We start from the raw sequence: 15,220 nt of genomic DNA, 5'->3' as shown, positions 1-15,220 counted from the left end.
GACATGCAAAAGTTGGCGCCTAGGATTGGATTGTCGCCGTCTTAGCGTCACATGATGTGTGCCAAGTCCCTTTTTTCCTCCTTTGGATAGCTCGTTGTTCTGATTGGCCGCAGTCAAATAACTAGTCGGCCAACAAAGTACAACCCACCAGGTCCATCAAGCTATTACGCAGTATAATGATACGTCGCTGGCAGTCTGAGTCTGGGGGAGCACATCAGGGGGAGGGGGGGGGGGGGGGGGGGATACTCCAGGCCGCTATCATCATGCCGAAGATGGCTTTTATTTCAAAACTCTTGTCCCATGGTACTGAGAGTATGCCTGCCGGTAGCCAGAGAATCCAAACTTCTCTGCTGCGCGTTGCATGAGCGAGGCGCCAGATTGCGTTACTAATCATCATCCACCTGGGACCGCCAAAGCGGCTCTTTGCAAGCCGCAAGCTCCTCAAACTCCAACCCGTTCTTGACCACCGCCAGCCGATCGTCCCTTGCAAACACGATCCCGGCGCCGGCTGCCTGCTGCCCTCGGTTGAACACCCCAAAGTGGGCCGTCGAGATGTTCTCCGAGAGCCAGGGGCGGGACAGAAACAAGTGCCGCAGGTAGGATTCCGGGGCGGTGCCCGACGACGAAAACAGCTCCGCCGAGCACACCCACGAGTCTTGGTCGAGAAACACGACCCGGTTGCCGATCACGCCGAGGACGCGCTCGACCCCGCGCGGCGGCCGGAAGTGCGCCAGGGCCAGGGGCGGAGAAGGGGGGGAGCCCTTCCCGTCTTGCTCTCCGGCTTCTTGCGCGGCCGCCGCCTCCGGGTCGGAGAGCAAGAGAAGGGACGAGTCCACCAGGGCCATGCAGGGCTTGGAAGAATGCTCCGTTTCGAACTCCACCGCCATCCTGCTGCCGCCGAGGCAGGGGTACAGCATCTTGGCGTCCCTGAGGGTGTCGGGGCCGACGAGGTCGAGGTCCACGACCGCCGTGAGCGACCAGTCGTGAACGGAAAGGATGCGGGCGGCGAACGTGTCGTAGGAGATCAGGTGGTCGGGAGACGTTGGATGGTCGGCCCATGCCATCGGGGCCCACGCGTCCAGGAGATCGGGCCCGATGACGGCTTCTTGCCGCTGGGTGCCGATGTCGCAGCAGTGGTAGTGCTGGGCTTGCGACGAAACCACAAACTTGCCCGACGGCTGGTGGATGTGCATGTACCCGAGGGTGCCGTAGCTCTGCGGCTCCAAGGCGGCTTCGAACAGCATGCTCGCAGCAACGTCTTGGCCGTTGTTGGCCGAAGCCATCTCTACTCGCCAGGCCGTCACAGCGCCGGGCCGAGTGGCGCCGAGGAGGATGCGACCGTGCTCCCACCATGCCATCGCAAGCACGGGGCTCCCTTTCTCAAGGCTGGGGGGGCACCTGCAGAGGGTTCGCAGCTCCCGCCCCGTGCTCAGGTCGTAGATCGCAATCGTGCCGTCGGCCTTGCCGCAGAGGGCAAATTCCGCCCCGGGGAGGACCACCAAGGCCGTTATGCTCGCCGAACGGCTCTCCATCCCCGTTCCGCCGTGCCGGGGAGTCTCCGGAACGGCGGTGGCCGATTGGCGGCTGGCCAGGTAGTTGCGCAATGCGGCCGGCTCCCAGACGACGCACTTGTCCGTCTCGACGCCGATGAATCGTAGGCTGCCAGGGCTGAAGGCGAGCCGATCCATCACAAATTGACGGTCGCCTCGGTCGACACCCACGCGGCAGATGAAACGCAACGTTTCGAAATCGTACAGGTCGACCACCCCCATATGGCTAGAAGCGAGAATCTTGCCGTCGGGGCTGGAGGCCAAACACCTGGAGGGATACGCGCCGTCAACGTCCCCGAAGGAGCCTCGGGAGGCTACGATCTGGTCGGTGAAGGGGTCCAACAACGTGAGCATGCCGTCGTGGCCGACAACGAGCCTTCGAATGTCTCCGTTGGGATTCAGCAGAAGGGTTTTGATGTGGCCATCGCGGCCGTCCCGCAAGCCCGCGGTAATGCCCGTGCCACGCATGCCGTAGATGCAGTCATCCTTCATATCCCACAGCACAACATGGGGCAGGGAAGAGCAAGCGGCGGCCACCATCTGGTGACCGACGGAGATGGACGCGAGATAGAAATGATGGTCAGCGGCCGCTCCGGATGCCGAACCGTCCGCTTCGCCGGTTGAAGTGTGCACCGGGCGATCTTTTGAGGCCGTCCCCTTGGCCACGTCCCAGGCCAGGATGTTGCGCTGCTTCGTGACGGCGAGGAGCGTGTCCCCATCAAAGGCGATGCATCGGAGGATCTGGGTCAGAGCAAAGCGGTGGACCTCGTTTCCAGTTCGCAGGTCCCAAATCTCGAGGAACCTGAGGCCCGCGGACACCACAAGTTTCCGCTCGTCGTGGATCCCCAAATGGAACACCTCGTCCTCCGGGTGCTTGAGCGTCATGTATTCCTGACAGGATGCCGAGTGGTATACGGTGATGTCGCTTTTATAGATGGCGATGGCGAAGAAGTCCTCGCCGTAGCACATGGCTGTGGGACTGTTCGGGGCGTGGAGGGTAGCCACGCCATCGTCCCAGCGAGGGTCACAGGACCCATGGATGGATAGCAACGATCCGTCTCGGGTCGCCGTCTTGTAAATGGCCGTGTCCCTGGGGCACGATGGCGCCAAGACCCAGTGGATGGCCGAGGGCGATGCGATGAGGGCCTTGCCAAACATGGATGTGAATCGCGCAAGATCGTTCGCCCAGCTTTGCACCCGCTCGAGTTCCTCGGTCCATGATGTCCCCGAGGCGGCCGAGGCAGCGACCGCATACCTCCTTAGGTTTCCCGAGGCTCGCATCAGGGGGCTGAGGTCTCGCGTCCGTGCGACCATCTCGATCCACGTCAAGATATTTGCCTCGAGGAATTTGGCCAGCTTGAGACGAAGATCGACGCTGCCGGGATCCGAGAGAGCAAGATGGTCCGAGAAGGCCTCGCATGCATACGCGCACAAGGGAGATAGCTTGCGCGGCGCGCTCTGCCGCCGACGATTCCTCGGCGGTCTCATCTCGTTGCCGAGGAGAGCGGCGAGGCACGCAGAGGCCATCCGAGTGTGCGCCGCGACGCTGTCGACGGCGAATTCGGACGGCACGCCTTCCTTGAGAAGAAACTCTCTGGCCGTTTCGTGGATCATGTGGACCGCTCCGCCGTTGTCCACTCGAACCAGCTGTCCGCAGACCGCGGAGATGCTGCCCCGAAGGTCGGGAAAGGTGTCGTTGATATCCAAGGACAGAGCCTGGCTGAGCTCGTCCGTGGTGAGGGGTCGAACGGCGCAGGTCACCCACGAGAGGACAGCCTTGGGAAGCCGTTGGTTGATGGATGCGTGGGACATGGATTCCAGGATCCCCTGATACAGGTCTTCCATATCGTCCGGCATGTTCTGGAGCATGTTGCCGACCTCCCCTTTTCCGTGTGCCGAGGCCAGCTTCTCCAGGACGAGTCGCGACCACAGGAAGCTGCCGTCGGACTTGTCAAGGACCTTTTGCTCGAGCGCGGCCCAGCCTTCTTCGTCCGTGATGGCCCGCGATCCCATGCGGGACATCTTGGAGCGAATGAAAGCCCTCCTGTCGGCAAGGGTATCGGACGGGGCGAGATGCTGGCAGACGGTCCGTCCCTCTTGGACGCGCGACTCTTGAAGGAGCTGGTCGAGCCTCGGGGACTCCCGGCCGGTGATGAGGACTTTCAAGGCCGATACGTTGGCCAGCTTTGCCAACCAAAACAGCAAGGTTGCAGTGTCGTTGGCGCATTCGTCAATCCCATCGATTACCCAATAATGCGGCGTGGACGAGCTCGTGGCGGATAGGATTCCGGACTCGGGCTCGGACTCGGACCCGAAGAGCCTGCGCCACAAGCTTCGCGCATTGTCCTTGTCGATGTGAACGCCGTCCTGGCACATGTCCCAAAGCTTGCGCAGGACCTTTGGATCAAGCACCGCCATCTGATAGGCAAACGAACGAAGCAAGCCGCCCAGCTCGGCCTTGGATTTGTCGCCCGCCTTGAAGAAGAAATAGCTGCACCGCCTTGTGTCCTTTTGCAGGGCCTCGATGATCTGGCCGGCGAGCACCGACTTGCCTCCGCCAGGCTGTCCACACAACCAGAATATGGCCGGGCCGCCGGGCGCAGGCTTCTTCCACTCCGCGAAGCGATCGCTAGAGGTAAACCACTCGCACGTTCCTGGGGCTCGAGAGTCACAAACGAACTCCAAGTCGTCTTCATGGGCTTCCGAGACGAACAAATACTCCCTGAGAGCTTTGAGCCGCCCTAGCCGCTCCCGCTCCTTGTTCTGGTCAGCAGACTTTTCGATGTCCTGGATCGTCATGATGAAGCAGTTGCGGAGGAGTCGGTAGTTGTTATCATGTTTGGAATCAAACTTGCAAATCGAGCGATGGTCGGCGGCCATTGGGATGGGTTGCTCGTTGTTGTACCCCAGAGTCGCCGAGTTGGGGTCAACGATCAGGGTGTTGAAGAGGCCTGCTGCCGACATCTTTTCTGTCTCGTAAAAGGAAACAAGGCGGAGCCTATGGGCGTGGTGCCGAAAGCTGTCATTGATGGTCTTGACCAGCGACGATCCGGGCTCCAGGTCCGCGATGTAGCTGTGTGAGGGCCCTAGGAGGCTCGTCAGGATCTTTAGCAGTTGAGCTTTGTCGGAGCCACGATGAGGCGTGGCCAGGAAATAGATGGTGTGAAAGCGGTCGGCGATTGACTGAAACGTGGGATCTTCTCTGGCAAGAAGATACGCCTTGTTGGCGGTGTCAGCAGGATCGTTGCACAGTCTCTATCAATGGGTGCTCTCTAATGAATAGGTAAATATATGAACCATGCACCTTCTTGATCACCAGTCCGCCCATGCTATGGCCAACAAATACCAGCGGCGTCTTATCAAAAAAGCCAAATGGTAAGCCCAAGGGGTACTAGGATGGGATACCACGCGCCGAGTGCTGGGGTTTACCTGGGTCTGATTGAGCGCCGGCGAGGCCCAGAGCTCGGCCAGGAGGCCTTTTCCAAAGTCATGAACGTCACACACGTCGGCTTTCCACTTGGTCCAGTCGGAGCCGTAGCCATATGTGTGTATACGCACCCTGGCAAAAGCCGGCTCCGACGGAAGCCATTGCTGGGGCCAGAAATGGTCGAGGGAGCTTGTCTTGCTCCATGTCTTCCTTGAGCCACCGCCGAGGCCGTGGACAAAGACAAAGTCGATGCGTGGCTCGTCTTGGGGAGCATGCAAAAGCGTCAGACCCATCGGCCCGAAGGCGTCATTGTTGGCAAGGTCCGTGGCATCCCTAGCCGGCTTGGCCGCTGTGTTCTGCTCGACCTGGACAGCAGCACCGGGGGACGTTGCTGGACGCGATGCCAGGCTGGTAGGGACTTCAGGGCCCGCCGACCTGTCTCTGATACCCAGCTTTTTCAACCGATCGCGCTGTTTACGTCTCATGGTTAAAACAGAGATGGCCAGCGCCCAAGGGTTTGCAACCTTCACCACTCACCCAACGCCGCATTTTGTCCGGCTCAACACCCCCGGGAACAGTCAAAATCACATGTTATCTCTGCAGCAAATGTGTCCAAGGAGTCGCATGACCGTTCAGGGAGGTTGAGTTTGTGAATTCAGCTTCCACTGGGGCAGGGAGGATAAGCCGGGCTGGGCGTGCGGGCAACGGATCTATGCGGACGCGCCGCGGAGAGGAGGTGGGGTGATTATTCATGTCATCGCCAGCGGACCAGGGGGATAAATCTTTGGGCTCAGGGACTGAGCGGGGGATGGGGCTGACCCCGACCTCCAAACCAGTCAATAGGAGCGCAAGAAAGTCCGGGTCGGGCTGCAACCTGCTGGGGATGACCACCTATCTGCGTTGAGTTCGTAGCCTGTCAGAAGCAATTCGAGAACCATCACAGCTGGTGTCGGCCGGCCTGGGCCATCGTCAACTGCTCGCTAGCCCTTGGAAAGATGGCAGGAGGGTGGGAGAGGCGCTGAAAACAAAAGAAGGGTCGATTCAACCATACGAGGAGGCAATAAGAGGAGAAAAAAAAAAGAAACTTTTGTTTAGCCGTTCTGTCTAACATCTGAGGTCTGTCTTGTCTTGTCCGTCTAGTCTTGTCCGTCTAGTCTTGTCTGCTTACGGCTGCAACACTGATCCTGCTTGTGGCGATGGCAAACCCATCCCACGGAGCGGGCATGATGGTGTGCGAGAAGGGTCCAGTTGCTGGAGCAGAAGCAGGGTTTCTTCAGGTCCCCATCTCCCTATCTCATGTATTACCTTGGCCACATAATTAGCAACCCATACCGTGATACTACCATAATTATCAACACGTTCATTCCGCTCTGCAGCGTATGCATTTCTTGTGTGATGAGCCCCGACTCGGGGTGCATAGGGCGGATCAGAGTGGTCAGAAGCTGTTGTTCATTATTCTTCTTCTTTTTCATTGAATAGCGAGAACGAGCACCATGCTAGACACGCATTCCCTTTTCAAATGCGATTTTTCCACTTAGGGGATGTTTGAACCCAGGAATAGGACGGACCGAGGATGCCTTTGATTCAACAATGAATTCCGGCGTCGATCGGGTTCGCGGCCCCATGATGGCTATCATGCCCATCTTCATTCTTGAAGGGATCCTGCTGCGGATCAAGGTCGAATTTGTGGTCATTCAAGGAGCACCATAACCACAAGGAGCCATCCGGTCCCGCGGACATTGGCAAGAATCTATCCTTGGGTTAGCGGCTACAAGATGGCGTCAGGGCAGCTACTATAATGACCACAGCAAGTCAAGGTACCTACTGCGTGGGTAGGTACGTAGGGAGGACCGGGAGGTAGACACCACCGCCTGCACTGCGCAATAGCGTGGTTACCCCCTGGCCCAGCGACATCACTGTCGAGTTCCAGTTCCAGCACCCGGTGTTGGCGGTTTGATTAATATGTACCTATCTAGCCATTTCATTCCCGGGCAGGTTACCAGATGGCTTGCGGCAGTTGCAACAGGCTCGGGGTTTGAGGCTGTCGACCTGCTGGAGGCCCCGTGATGGGCAAGCGACATGATGCATCCAGCGGCCTGCGAATGGGAAGCTGAGCCACTGCCGGGTGATGACAAGAATGCCTACCCAGCACTGATGCATGGCCATGGAGCGATGCATTTTCCTTGTCCAACCAAATTGCAGCCCAGCCCCAACGAGGCTGGACACTTTTCCGCATTTCAGCTGCCGTATCCTCGAGGCGGACAAGGTGGTTTCGCGGGCCCGAGGCTTGCCACGGACGCCACGGGGGCACGCGGCTTTTGATGAATGGCGCGAGCATGTCCGCCAAGGAGCCGGCGGAAGGGTGGGATACGCAGTAGGTGGCCAATCGCTCCGTGGCGCGTCTTGCGTTGGCGCGAAGCTGCAGCGTCTCAAAGCCGACCTCACCGCCCAGCCAGAATAGGCAATCGAGCCATCGAACCAACCGGGCTGTTCTAGACAATGTCGTGTTGTCTGGTCGCCATCCCGAAGCCAACATGGACCGCACGCTCTCAATGGCCATGGGTAACGTCGTAACGTCGTTGGGGGGGGGCAAGGCGATGAGCGAGGAGAGGTGATGGGTGACACCTTGGTACCTGGCCGGATGCGGAGGAACCCATGCACAGCGAAAGTGTACACAGTACGCAGTACGCAGTACTATACATGGAGGTTTTCCCGATGGAGGATTCCCACCCCGTGGGCCGTTGCTACGTTCCGTCGATCGGGACATGGAAGGTTGAAGACGGGAACCGGGGGAAGGTAGCTGCAGGCTGCCATCTCTGTATGTACACAGCATTCACAGGAACACAAGGGGCGCCTCCCTTGAACACTGGTTATCGCTAAACAGGAATGACCTCAACAGGAAAGGATCCGCCGCCCGCCCTGTTACCCGGCCTCTCCTCGTCTCGTGTCCATCTCGTCCCCTCTCCGACCTACGTAGTAGATGGGTTTGAAATCTTGGAAAATACAAGGTCATAATATCCTACAAACACACTGGTTTTTTTCTCTTTTCTTTTTTTTTTCTTCTTTTTCAAGATTTTCACCACATTGCTGGTTACCACGTGTCTGGTGCCTGGGATATGCCTGGATGCTTCGATCCGCAACACTTCCAAGATCCCTCAACAGATGTTGACGATGGTCTCTTCTCTGTCTGCAGTTGTGTATGGCCCGTGCGCCCTTCTCCAATGCCCAGACGTGGAGGGATCCACAGTTCCGCAGGGCCCGACCCATGGAACGTTGACCGGCCCCACATGGATCCAGCCCAGCTGCGCCGAGCCGATCGGTTCTCTTCCCCCCCCCCAAAGCGGAGCCCAGTGGAGCCGGGTCTAATCCCAGCAAACCGCCCTCGCAAGTTGCAATTGACAAGCGCAACGTTACGTCTCGGGCCTCACTGGGTGAGGCATGTGGAGGGAGGAGAGAAGGAGGAGAAGGAGGAGGAGGGGGAGGAGGAAGATGCATCGGCGCTTTCCGACCCTAGGCTTGCGACATTCTGTTCGTTTGGGTCTCCAGCACGGCTCCGAGAAGACGAGGACCAGGTACCTCTTCGTCCGGACGTTGGCTTCGCTTCTCCCTCGCCAGGAACCCGAGCCTCCTGTCGGTCGGTAAGGCTGCCTGGTGGAGCGAGAAGCCGTCTTGGAGGTTGAGATCAGGGCCACATCCGCCGCATACTATACGCAGTACGCAGTACGCAGTACGCAGTACGCATACGAACAAGCACCTGTGCCCGGGCCTGTTCTCCCAACTCCCGGCATCCATCAACCGCCGCCGCCCTGGGCCGCGCATCGTGTTACACCGAGCCCGAACCCAGCCATTGGCCAACATAGAGGCCCCTGGATCTTGTGTCAATCTCCCGCCGCACCGAGTCCTGTCTCAGAAGCATTTGCCAGTGTCCGTACGAGCGGTCAATGGCGATTCCGCGCGCCCTCGCCTTAACAAGCTCCCCCTGCAGTGCCGTCCTACCGCCCGACACGCACTGCAACTTCACACAGGTCATTTCGTCCGGCACTTACTAAGTACCTACCTGCCCAAGACGGAGTACCCGCGCGCCTCCCGCTCCTGCACGCCCCCCGGTCTCCGACGGCGTTCGTTTTTTTTTTTTCTCACCTTCTTTCTTATTTTCCCCCTTGGCCTTCCCGCCTACGCTTCGGTAGTGGGTGTCTCCTTGGCGCGTGCGTGCCAGCGTGCCATCGCAGCCTTCAGGTCGAGCGCGACAAGGCCAACCGGGGGGGGGGGGGGTAGGTAGGGGACCGGACGTACCGAGACGGGGCTGGTCCTGTCTACGCAGTACGTTGGAACCCGCGGCCCGACATACTCCAGACAATCTATTAGCCTGACCTTTGAGGATACGGCAAAGCACCGCATCTGATCCAAGTCCGTACTAGAGTCTCCCTCGGCTGCTTTGGGGGATTTTCCGCCCTGTCCGAACGCCCCTCGTATTGGCAGGAATGTGCATCCCTTTGCAAACGGTTGCCTCCCTGCCATCCGCCCTGGAGTGACCTAAAGACCGCCCGCCCCCTGTCCACTGCCTTCTCGACCGCTCCGTCTCTCTTTCTATCTCTCTCTCTGTCTCTCTTCTTTTCTCCTCTCTGTTTCTCTCTCCCTTTCTTTGTGTCATGTTGCCATGCCGCCCCAGGCTCCTCTGAAGTCTCTACAAGCCGTTCTCGCCGCCGTACTCCGATATCTAATGCGTGGCCGGTCTCTGCTCCGGTCATGGCTGGCCTTCCGGCCCAGCGAGCCTGTCAGCGCCGTTTGGTCTCAAGATGGCCCATCCACCAAGCACGGCACGGACCCCATCGCCGACTTTCTCGCCGAGGCAGAGCACCTTCTCCTGGGTCACATCCAGGGCGGCGGGCTGAGGCAGCTGTCGCAAAAGCTCAAGAGCCAGTTCCGGGAACGCCTGCGCTCCAATCCCGAATGCATGCTGCCTTCGTACATCTCCCGGCTTCCCGCCGGCCGGGAGTCGGGCCGCTTCCTTGCCCTCGACGTTGGCGGATCGACCCTGCGCGTGGCCCTGGTGGAACTGATAGGCAGCGGGCCGACCGCCCCCGAGAGCCGCGTCATCCGCATGGACTCGTTCAAAATCGACCATCATGTCCGGAACCTGCGCGGAGAAGCCTTCTTCGACTGGATGGCCGAGAGAATACGGCAGGCCTTGTCCGAGGACGACGCTCGCGAGCACGATCCTGAACACCCGCTCCTGGTCGGGCTCGCCTGGAGCTTCCCCATCGAGTACGTCTCTGCCGGCTTGCCCTGGCCGTGTTGTAGCGCGTGGACCCCGCTAATCGTACCCAGGCAGACGTCGTCCCGTGGCGGAAAGCTCGGCGCCATGGGGAAAGGCTTTCTTGCCAACGAGGGCCTCGTGGGCGAGGACCTCGGCGGCATCATCCAAACCGCGTGCCGGAAACAGGGCGTGCACGTCGAGCTGGCCGCCATCGTCAACGACTCGAGCGCCGCGCTGCTCTCCGAGGCCTACGGCGACCCCTCGACCCGCTTCAGCCTCATCCTCGGCACGGGGGTCAACATGGCCGCCCACCTGCCCGTGGCCGCCATTGCCGCGCCCAAGTTTGGCACCCGCCCGGACAGCTGGTACGAACAGGCGAGCCATGTGATCGTGGACACGGAGCTGGGAATGTTTGGCCACGGGATCCTGCCGCTTGCTCGGTGGGATAAGCTGCTGAAGGATGCGCATCCGCGACCAGAGCTCCAACCCCTCGAGTACCTCGTCAGCGGGTATTACCTCGGAGAGGTCTGCCGGCTGGTCCTTCTGGAAGCCATCCCCGGGACGGGCGTCTTCGGAGGCGTCGTCCCGCCGTCGCTGATGACGCCGTATGCTCTTGACACAGAAACCCTTGGCATTATCGAAGGGTAGGTCTGCTCTCCCTTCTCCCCCTCCTTTCCGTTGGAGACCCATGCGCCCCGTGCTCACAGCGGTCGTTCTTCCTAAACAACAGGGACACCACCCCAACCCTCACCGCCGCCCTCGCCACCTTCACCGCCCGCCACCCTTTCCCCTCCTACACCCCCACCGTCGCCGACATGCGCTTCCTCCGCACCCTGGCCTCCCTCATCGCCCGCCGCTCCGCCTCTCTCATCGCCGCGTCCGTGGCTGCGCTGTGGGAGCTCAAGGCCGACGCCGAGCGCAGCTTGATCGCCGACCTGGGATCGTCAACATCCACGTCGTCACAATCCTCCCCAGACGCGCGCCTCGTCGCCGCTGCACAGGAAGAGCTGAACCTCACCCGCCGCGGCACCACCACCGTTGCTTTCAACGGGTCCGTTGTGGAGAACTATCCTGGGTATCGGGCGTGGTTGCAGGACTTTGTGGATGAGTTGGTATCCGAGGCCGAGGCCGAGGCTGCGGCTGGGGCTGTACCCCCGGCCGAGAAAGAGATCGACGGAGCGAGGGACAAGGATGAGGACAGCGGAAAGAGGAGGAAGAGGATAAAGCTTGTTGAAGCACGGGAGAGCTCGTTGAGGGGGGCGGCCGTGGCGTTGGCTTCTTTGGGGTAGATTCTTTTGAAACACCTTCGTGTCCAAAGACGGAGAAGATAGAGCCGGGGAGGAAACGAGGAAGCTTGGGTTTTGGCGACGCTTTTGGTGTTGGCTAGGAGGTACTTGGAACTCTTACGGCGTTCAAGGTTGGGCGCTTGTTGACGCCCCGGCGAAGCAACGGCATGTATTCGTCATGCATAAGAAGTCACGACGAAGGGCCACATCGTGCCCGATGACCAGAGACGGTAATCCCGCTTTCGGAAGCGCAGGACAACAAGATATTTGGTATAGTAGCTACACACACGTAAACACCGGCCGTGAACCTGTTCCTGTTCCCCATTTCCCACCCCGACATTTCTCCCATCTCCCCATGCAGGTGCCCATGATATCGTTGGCCTCAGCATCATGCATTCCACGCGTACCTTTGCTCCTGCTCATTCGTTGATGCGTAGACGGCTGCATGCCTTTTGTTTCCCCCCCTTGTCCATCCGCCCAATCTGATTCCTCTCCATTCTTTTCCTGCTTTGTTCGAAAAAAAAGGCCAAGGACAAAAAAAAAAAAAAAACCAAAACCCAGTTCTGCCTCCGAAACCAAGGCGGCCTACTCTACCTACCGACCGTACCAAACCCTGCCTAGTCAGCAGCAAAGTACCGCTTCGCCTTGCTCCGCACCTGCTGGGCCTTGACCTCGGGCGGGACGATGGTGTGGTGCACCACGTGCGGCCGGTAGATTGCGTCGACGGGGGGCATCCTGCGTTTTGCAACGTTACGTGAGCCTTCCTTTACGTCGCGGCGTCGATTCGATGCTGCTTGCTGAGCACGAGCAAAGGGGGGGGGGGGGGGGGGGGATGGGAGGAACCGGAAGCAAGAGAAGCAGAGGGGCTTACCAATCATCCAAGCTCAACGGAAAGTACTCATACAGCATGTCCTCCTCGGTTTCCATGGGGCTCGCCAGCGGGTTCTGCCCTGGCTGCTGGTGCTCGGGCTGGTGCTGGGGATGGTGCTGGCTCAGCCCGAACTCTCCCAGCGGCGGTGAGAGGCTGCTGCTGCTACTGCCTCCGCCGCCGCCGCCGCCGTTGCGGCTCAGGAACCCACCGGCGCTGCTGTTGTTGTTGTTGTTGTTGCTGCTGCTGTTGCCGCCACCCGGCGCGCCTAGCCACCCCGAAGAACCCGGCCCGGATCCGGATCCTGGCCCGGCCGACGACGACCAGCTCTGGAGGCCGCCACCGCCGGTATCAAGGGAGCCAGCCTGGTTGGAGCTGGCGGGTGGGCTTCGCTCGTCTTCGGAGAGGCTGATTGGAAGGGGCTGAGGCCCCGCGAAGGCGGTCCCGGCGTTTTTTGCGTTGCAGGATTTGGTGGGCGTGGTGGTGGCGGTGGTGTTGGTGAGGGGGTGGATCTTGTGCCCCGCGTGCTTCTGTCCGCCGCCACTGCCACTGCCACCATTGCCGTTGCCGTTGCCGTTGCCGTTGCCGCTATCCAGCGAAGCCCAGGCGGGCACTGGCGGACGAGACAGGCCGGAAGGGGAGGTGATGGCAAGCTTCTTGCTCACGTGCCCTCCCTGCGACCCGTTGTTGCTCGCGTACGGCGTGGCCCAGTCTGGCGTCAACGACGAGGTCGGGGTCTGCTGCGACCCGAACGAGCCCACCCCATGATGCTCCCTCGCCATCTCGCCGGCGTCATCCTGCTTGGGCCTACCCCCCGCTTCCGCGCCCCCGCCCCCGCCCCGCTGCCGCCCGCTGCCGCCGCCGCTGCCGCTGCCGCTGCCGCTGCCGCACGCGGTCGCCGACGGGGTCGCGGACGCAGGGTTCGTGCTCGTGCTCCTCCTCTCCAAAGGCCTCCTGTCCCCCAACGGCACCTCTCTCCTCGAATCAAAGTTCCTCGGGCTGCGGCCGCGCACGATCACGGGGCCCGACTGCACCTCGGCGACCTTGAGGTAGTCCGCGGCGCCCTGGGGGCGCACCAGCAGGTTGATCTGCACCACGTAATGCTGCTGCAGCCCTTTCCGCCGGCCGTTGTTGGCGGTGGCGTGCTTGAACTGGAGGCGTTTCCAGGACACGGGCACGGACACGCGGTTGCCGTTGTCGACCTCGTGGCTCCCCGTGCCGGCGAAGTCGAGGGGGTGCAGGGGCGGCGCGCTGGTCACCACCCGGGCTTCGTCGACGAGAGGTTGGGGGCCTTGGTGGTGGGCGGCGCTGGCGCCGCGCCAGGGGATGGTGATCATCTCGGCGGCCCGGCCCTCGATGCTCTCGACGGCCGTGATGGAAGCCGCCAGGCCGGCGATGGGCGCGCGCCGGCCGTGGTCGTCGACCACGTGAGCCACATGCCGCGGCAGCGTGATCTGGCCCGAGATCTGCCACAGGTTGCGGCGATAGCACGTCAGCTCGAGCGGACGCCCCGCCGGGGTGCCGCTGTCGGCGCAAAACACGTCCTCGGCCACAAAGAACATGCCGTACAGCTCGCCCGTCATGTGCGGTTCGGCAATCTGGCCCGAGTCGGTCAGGAGGGTGGCCTTGCCGGAGGGGATGACGGCGCCAAAGCCGAGGAGCTTGTTGTCGAGCTCGTGCGGCGACGTGACGTCTGCGGAGCCGTAGAGGGCGGCGTCGGGGTCGAGGGCGGCGGCGGCGGCGCTGGCGCTCTCAAAGGGTCGCGGCGGGAAGGAAAAGGGATCTTCAAAGGTGGTGCTGAAGGCGTCGAAATCGTAGCCGGACGGGGTGAGGAGGGAGTGCATGCTGACGGGATCGCTGGCGGTCCTCGGGGGGTTAGTCCGATGCGTGCGCGACGCCCCAGGGAAAACGCATCGTGCGGTGGCTCTCTTACAGCATCGATTCGTCAAACATCATGCCGTTGTTAAACGGGTCCATGGCGGCGGTGGCGGTCATGCCTCTGGCGTTGTGAGCAGCAGCCGGGCCCGGCGGCGCGGCCGACGAGAGCGCCGGCATGGTGTTGAATCCGGCCATCGCATCGTCGACGCGGACACGTGCCGCGGCTTGGGGCAAGGTTCGGGGAAGCAGGTCAAGGTGTGCCGTTGGATACGTCGGACGACGGCGTTTGAACTTTCGGCCGCCCGGGATGGTGGATGTTAGATGCCTGGGTCCTCTTGTCCGGCCGACAGCATGACATGCGAAATACCCAGGGCCCCGAAAAAAAGAGCAAAATAACAATCAGGGGATCGTAACCGTGCCGTTCGAATTCAAGACGGGCGAAGCACCGGTCGGTAGCGGTCGCGCCGAGCTGCAGGATTGCGGTTTGGAGAGGGCGTATTACCTATCCCGTCGCCTGCGCGCGAATGCGGCCCCCTTCGTTGTAACCTCTGCTGACATCCATCTTGGCCAGTCAGGTGTCCAGGGGGGGGGGGGGGGGGGGGCGGTCCTCCCCGCCAGCGTTCAGTCTGCCCGTTTCTGCCAAGTCTTGCGAGGCTGGGTGGCTGAACGATTGCCCAGTTGTCTTTCAGATCGGGTGTCGGAGCAGATCAATCTCTAGCAAGGGGGGGAGAACCGCTTGCGTAACTGTTCCCGCCGAGCTGGCTCGCTGCGGCTTCTGGAAGGCTTCGAGAGTTGGAGAATCGTCCGCTAGTTACTTAAGTTGGAATCCGTCATGCCCTGCTAGTTAGTTGGTTAGCGTGGATCGCTGATCGGAATGCTTCTCTCCCCCCCCGTCTCCCGGCGCTAACTAGTTATTCGCAGCCTTGGCGGAGCCGTTCGGCGGCCAAGAGACCA

At 61.0% G+C, this 15,220-nt stretch overlaps 3 protein-coding genes across 3 annotated transcripts; 1 reads left to right on the top strand and 2 right to left on the bottom strand.

Annotated features, from left to right (window-relative positions):
- Positions 1-386: 386 nt before the first annotated feature.
- On the bottom strand, positions 387-5,526 carry VTJ83DRAFT_5500 (uncharacterized protein; the record flags this gene model as incomplete). Its single annotated transcript, XM_071012108.1, has 4 exons — positions 387-4,769; positions 4,855-4,905; positions 4,980-5,447; positions 5,515-5,526. 4 exons carry the CDS (start codon positions 5,524-5,526, stop codon positions 387-389), a joined length of 4,914 nt encoding a protein of 1,637 aa, XP_070864875.1.
- A 4,108-nt stretch (positions 5,527-9,634) lies between these two features.
- On the top strand, positions 9,635-11,523 carry VTJ83DRAFT_5499 (uncharacterized protein; the record flags this gene model as incomplete). The annotated part of the gene is made up of 3 exons (XM_071012105.1): positions 9,635-10,242; positions 10,306-10,878; positions 10,965-11,523. The coding sequence occupies 3 exons, from the start codon at positions 9,635-9,637 to the stop codon at positions 11,521-11,523; spliced, it is 1,740 nt and encodes a 579-aa protein (XP_070864874.1).
- Positions 11,524-12,137: 614 nt separating this feature from the next.
- VTJ83DRAFT_5498 (uncharacterized protein) lies at positions 12,138-14,461 on the bottom strand (the record flags this gene model as incomplete). Its single annotated transcript, XM_071012104.1, has 3 exons — positions 12,138-12,255; positions 12,392-14,245; positions 14,322-14,461. The coding sequence occupies 3 exons, from the start codon at positions 14,459-14,461 to the stop codon at positions 12,138-12,140; spliced, it is 2,112 nt and encodes a 703-aa protein (XP_070864873.1).
- Positions 14,462-15,220: the final 759 nt, after the last annotated feature.

Source organism: Remersonia thermophila, chromosome 5, assembly GCF_042764415.1.
Source record: "Remersonia thermophila strain ATCC 22073 chromosome 5, whole genome shotgun sequence".
Lineage (NCBI taxonomy): Eukaryota > Fungi > Ascomycota > Sordariomycetes > Sordariales > Chaetomiaceae > Remersonia > Remersonia thermophila.
Note: the sequence above shows the minus strand (reverse complement) of the source record. Positions and strands in the feature narration are given on the sequence as shown.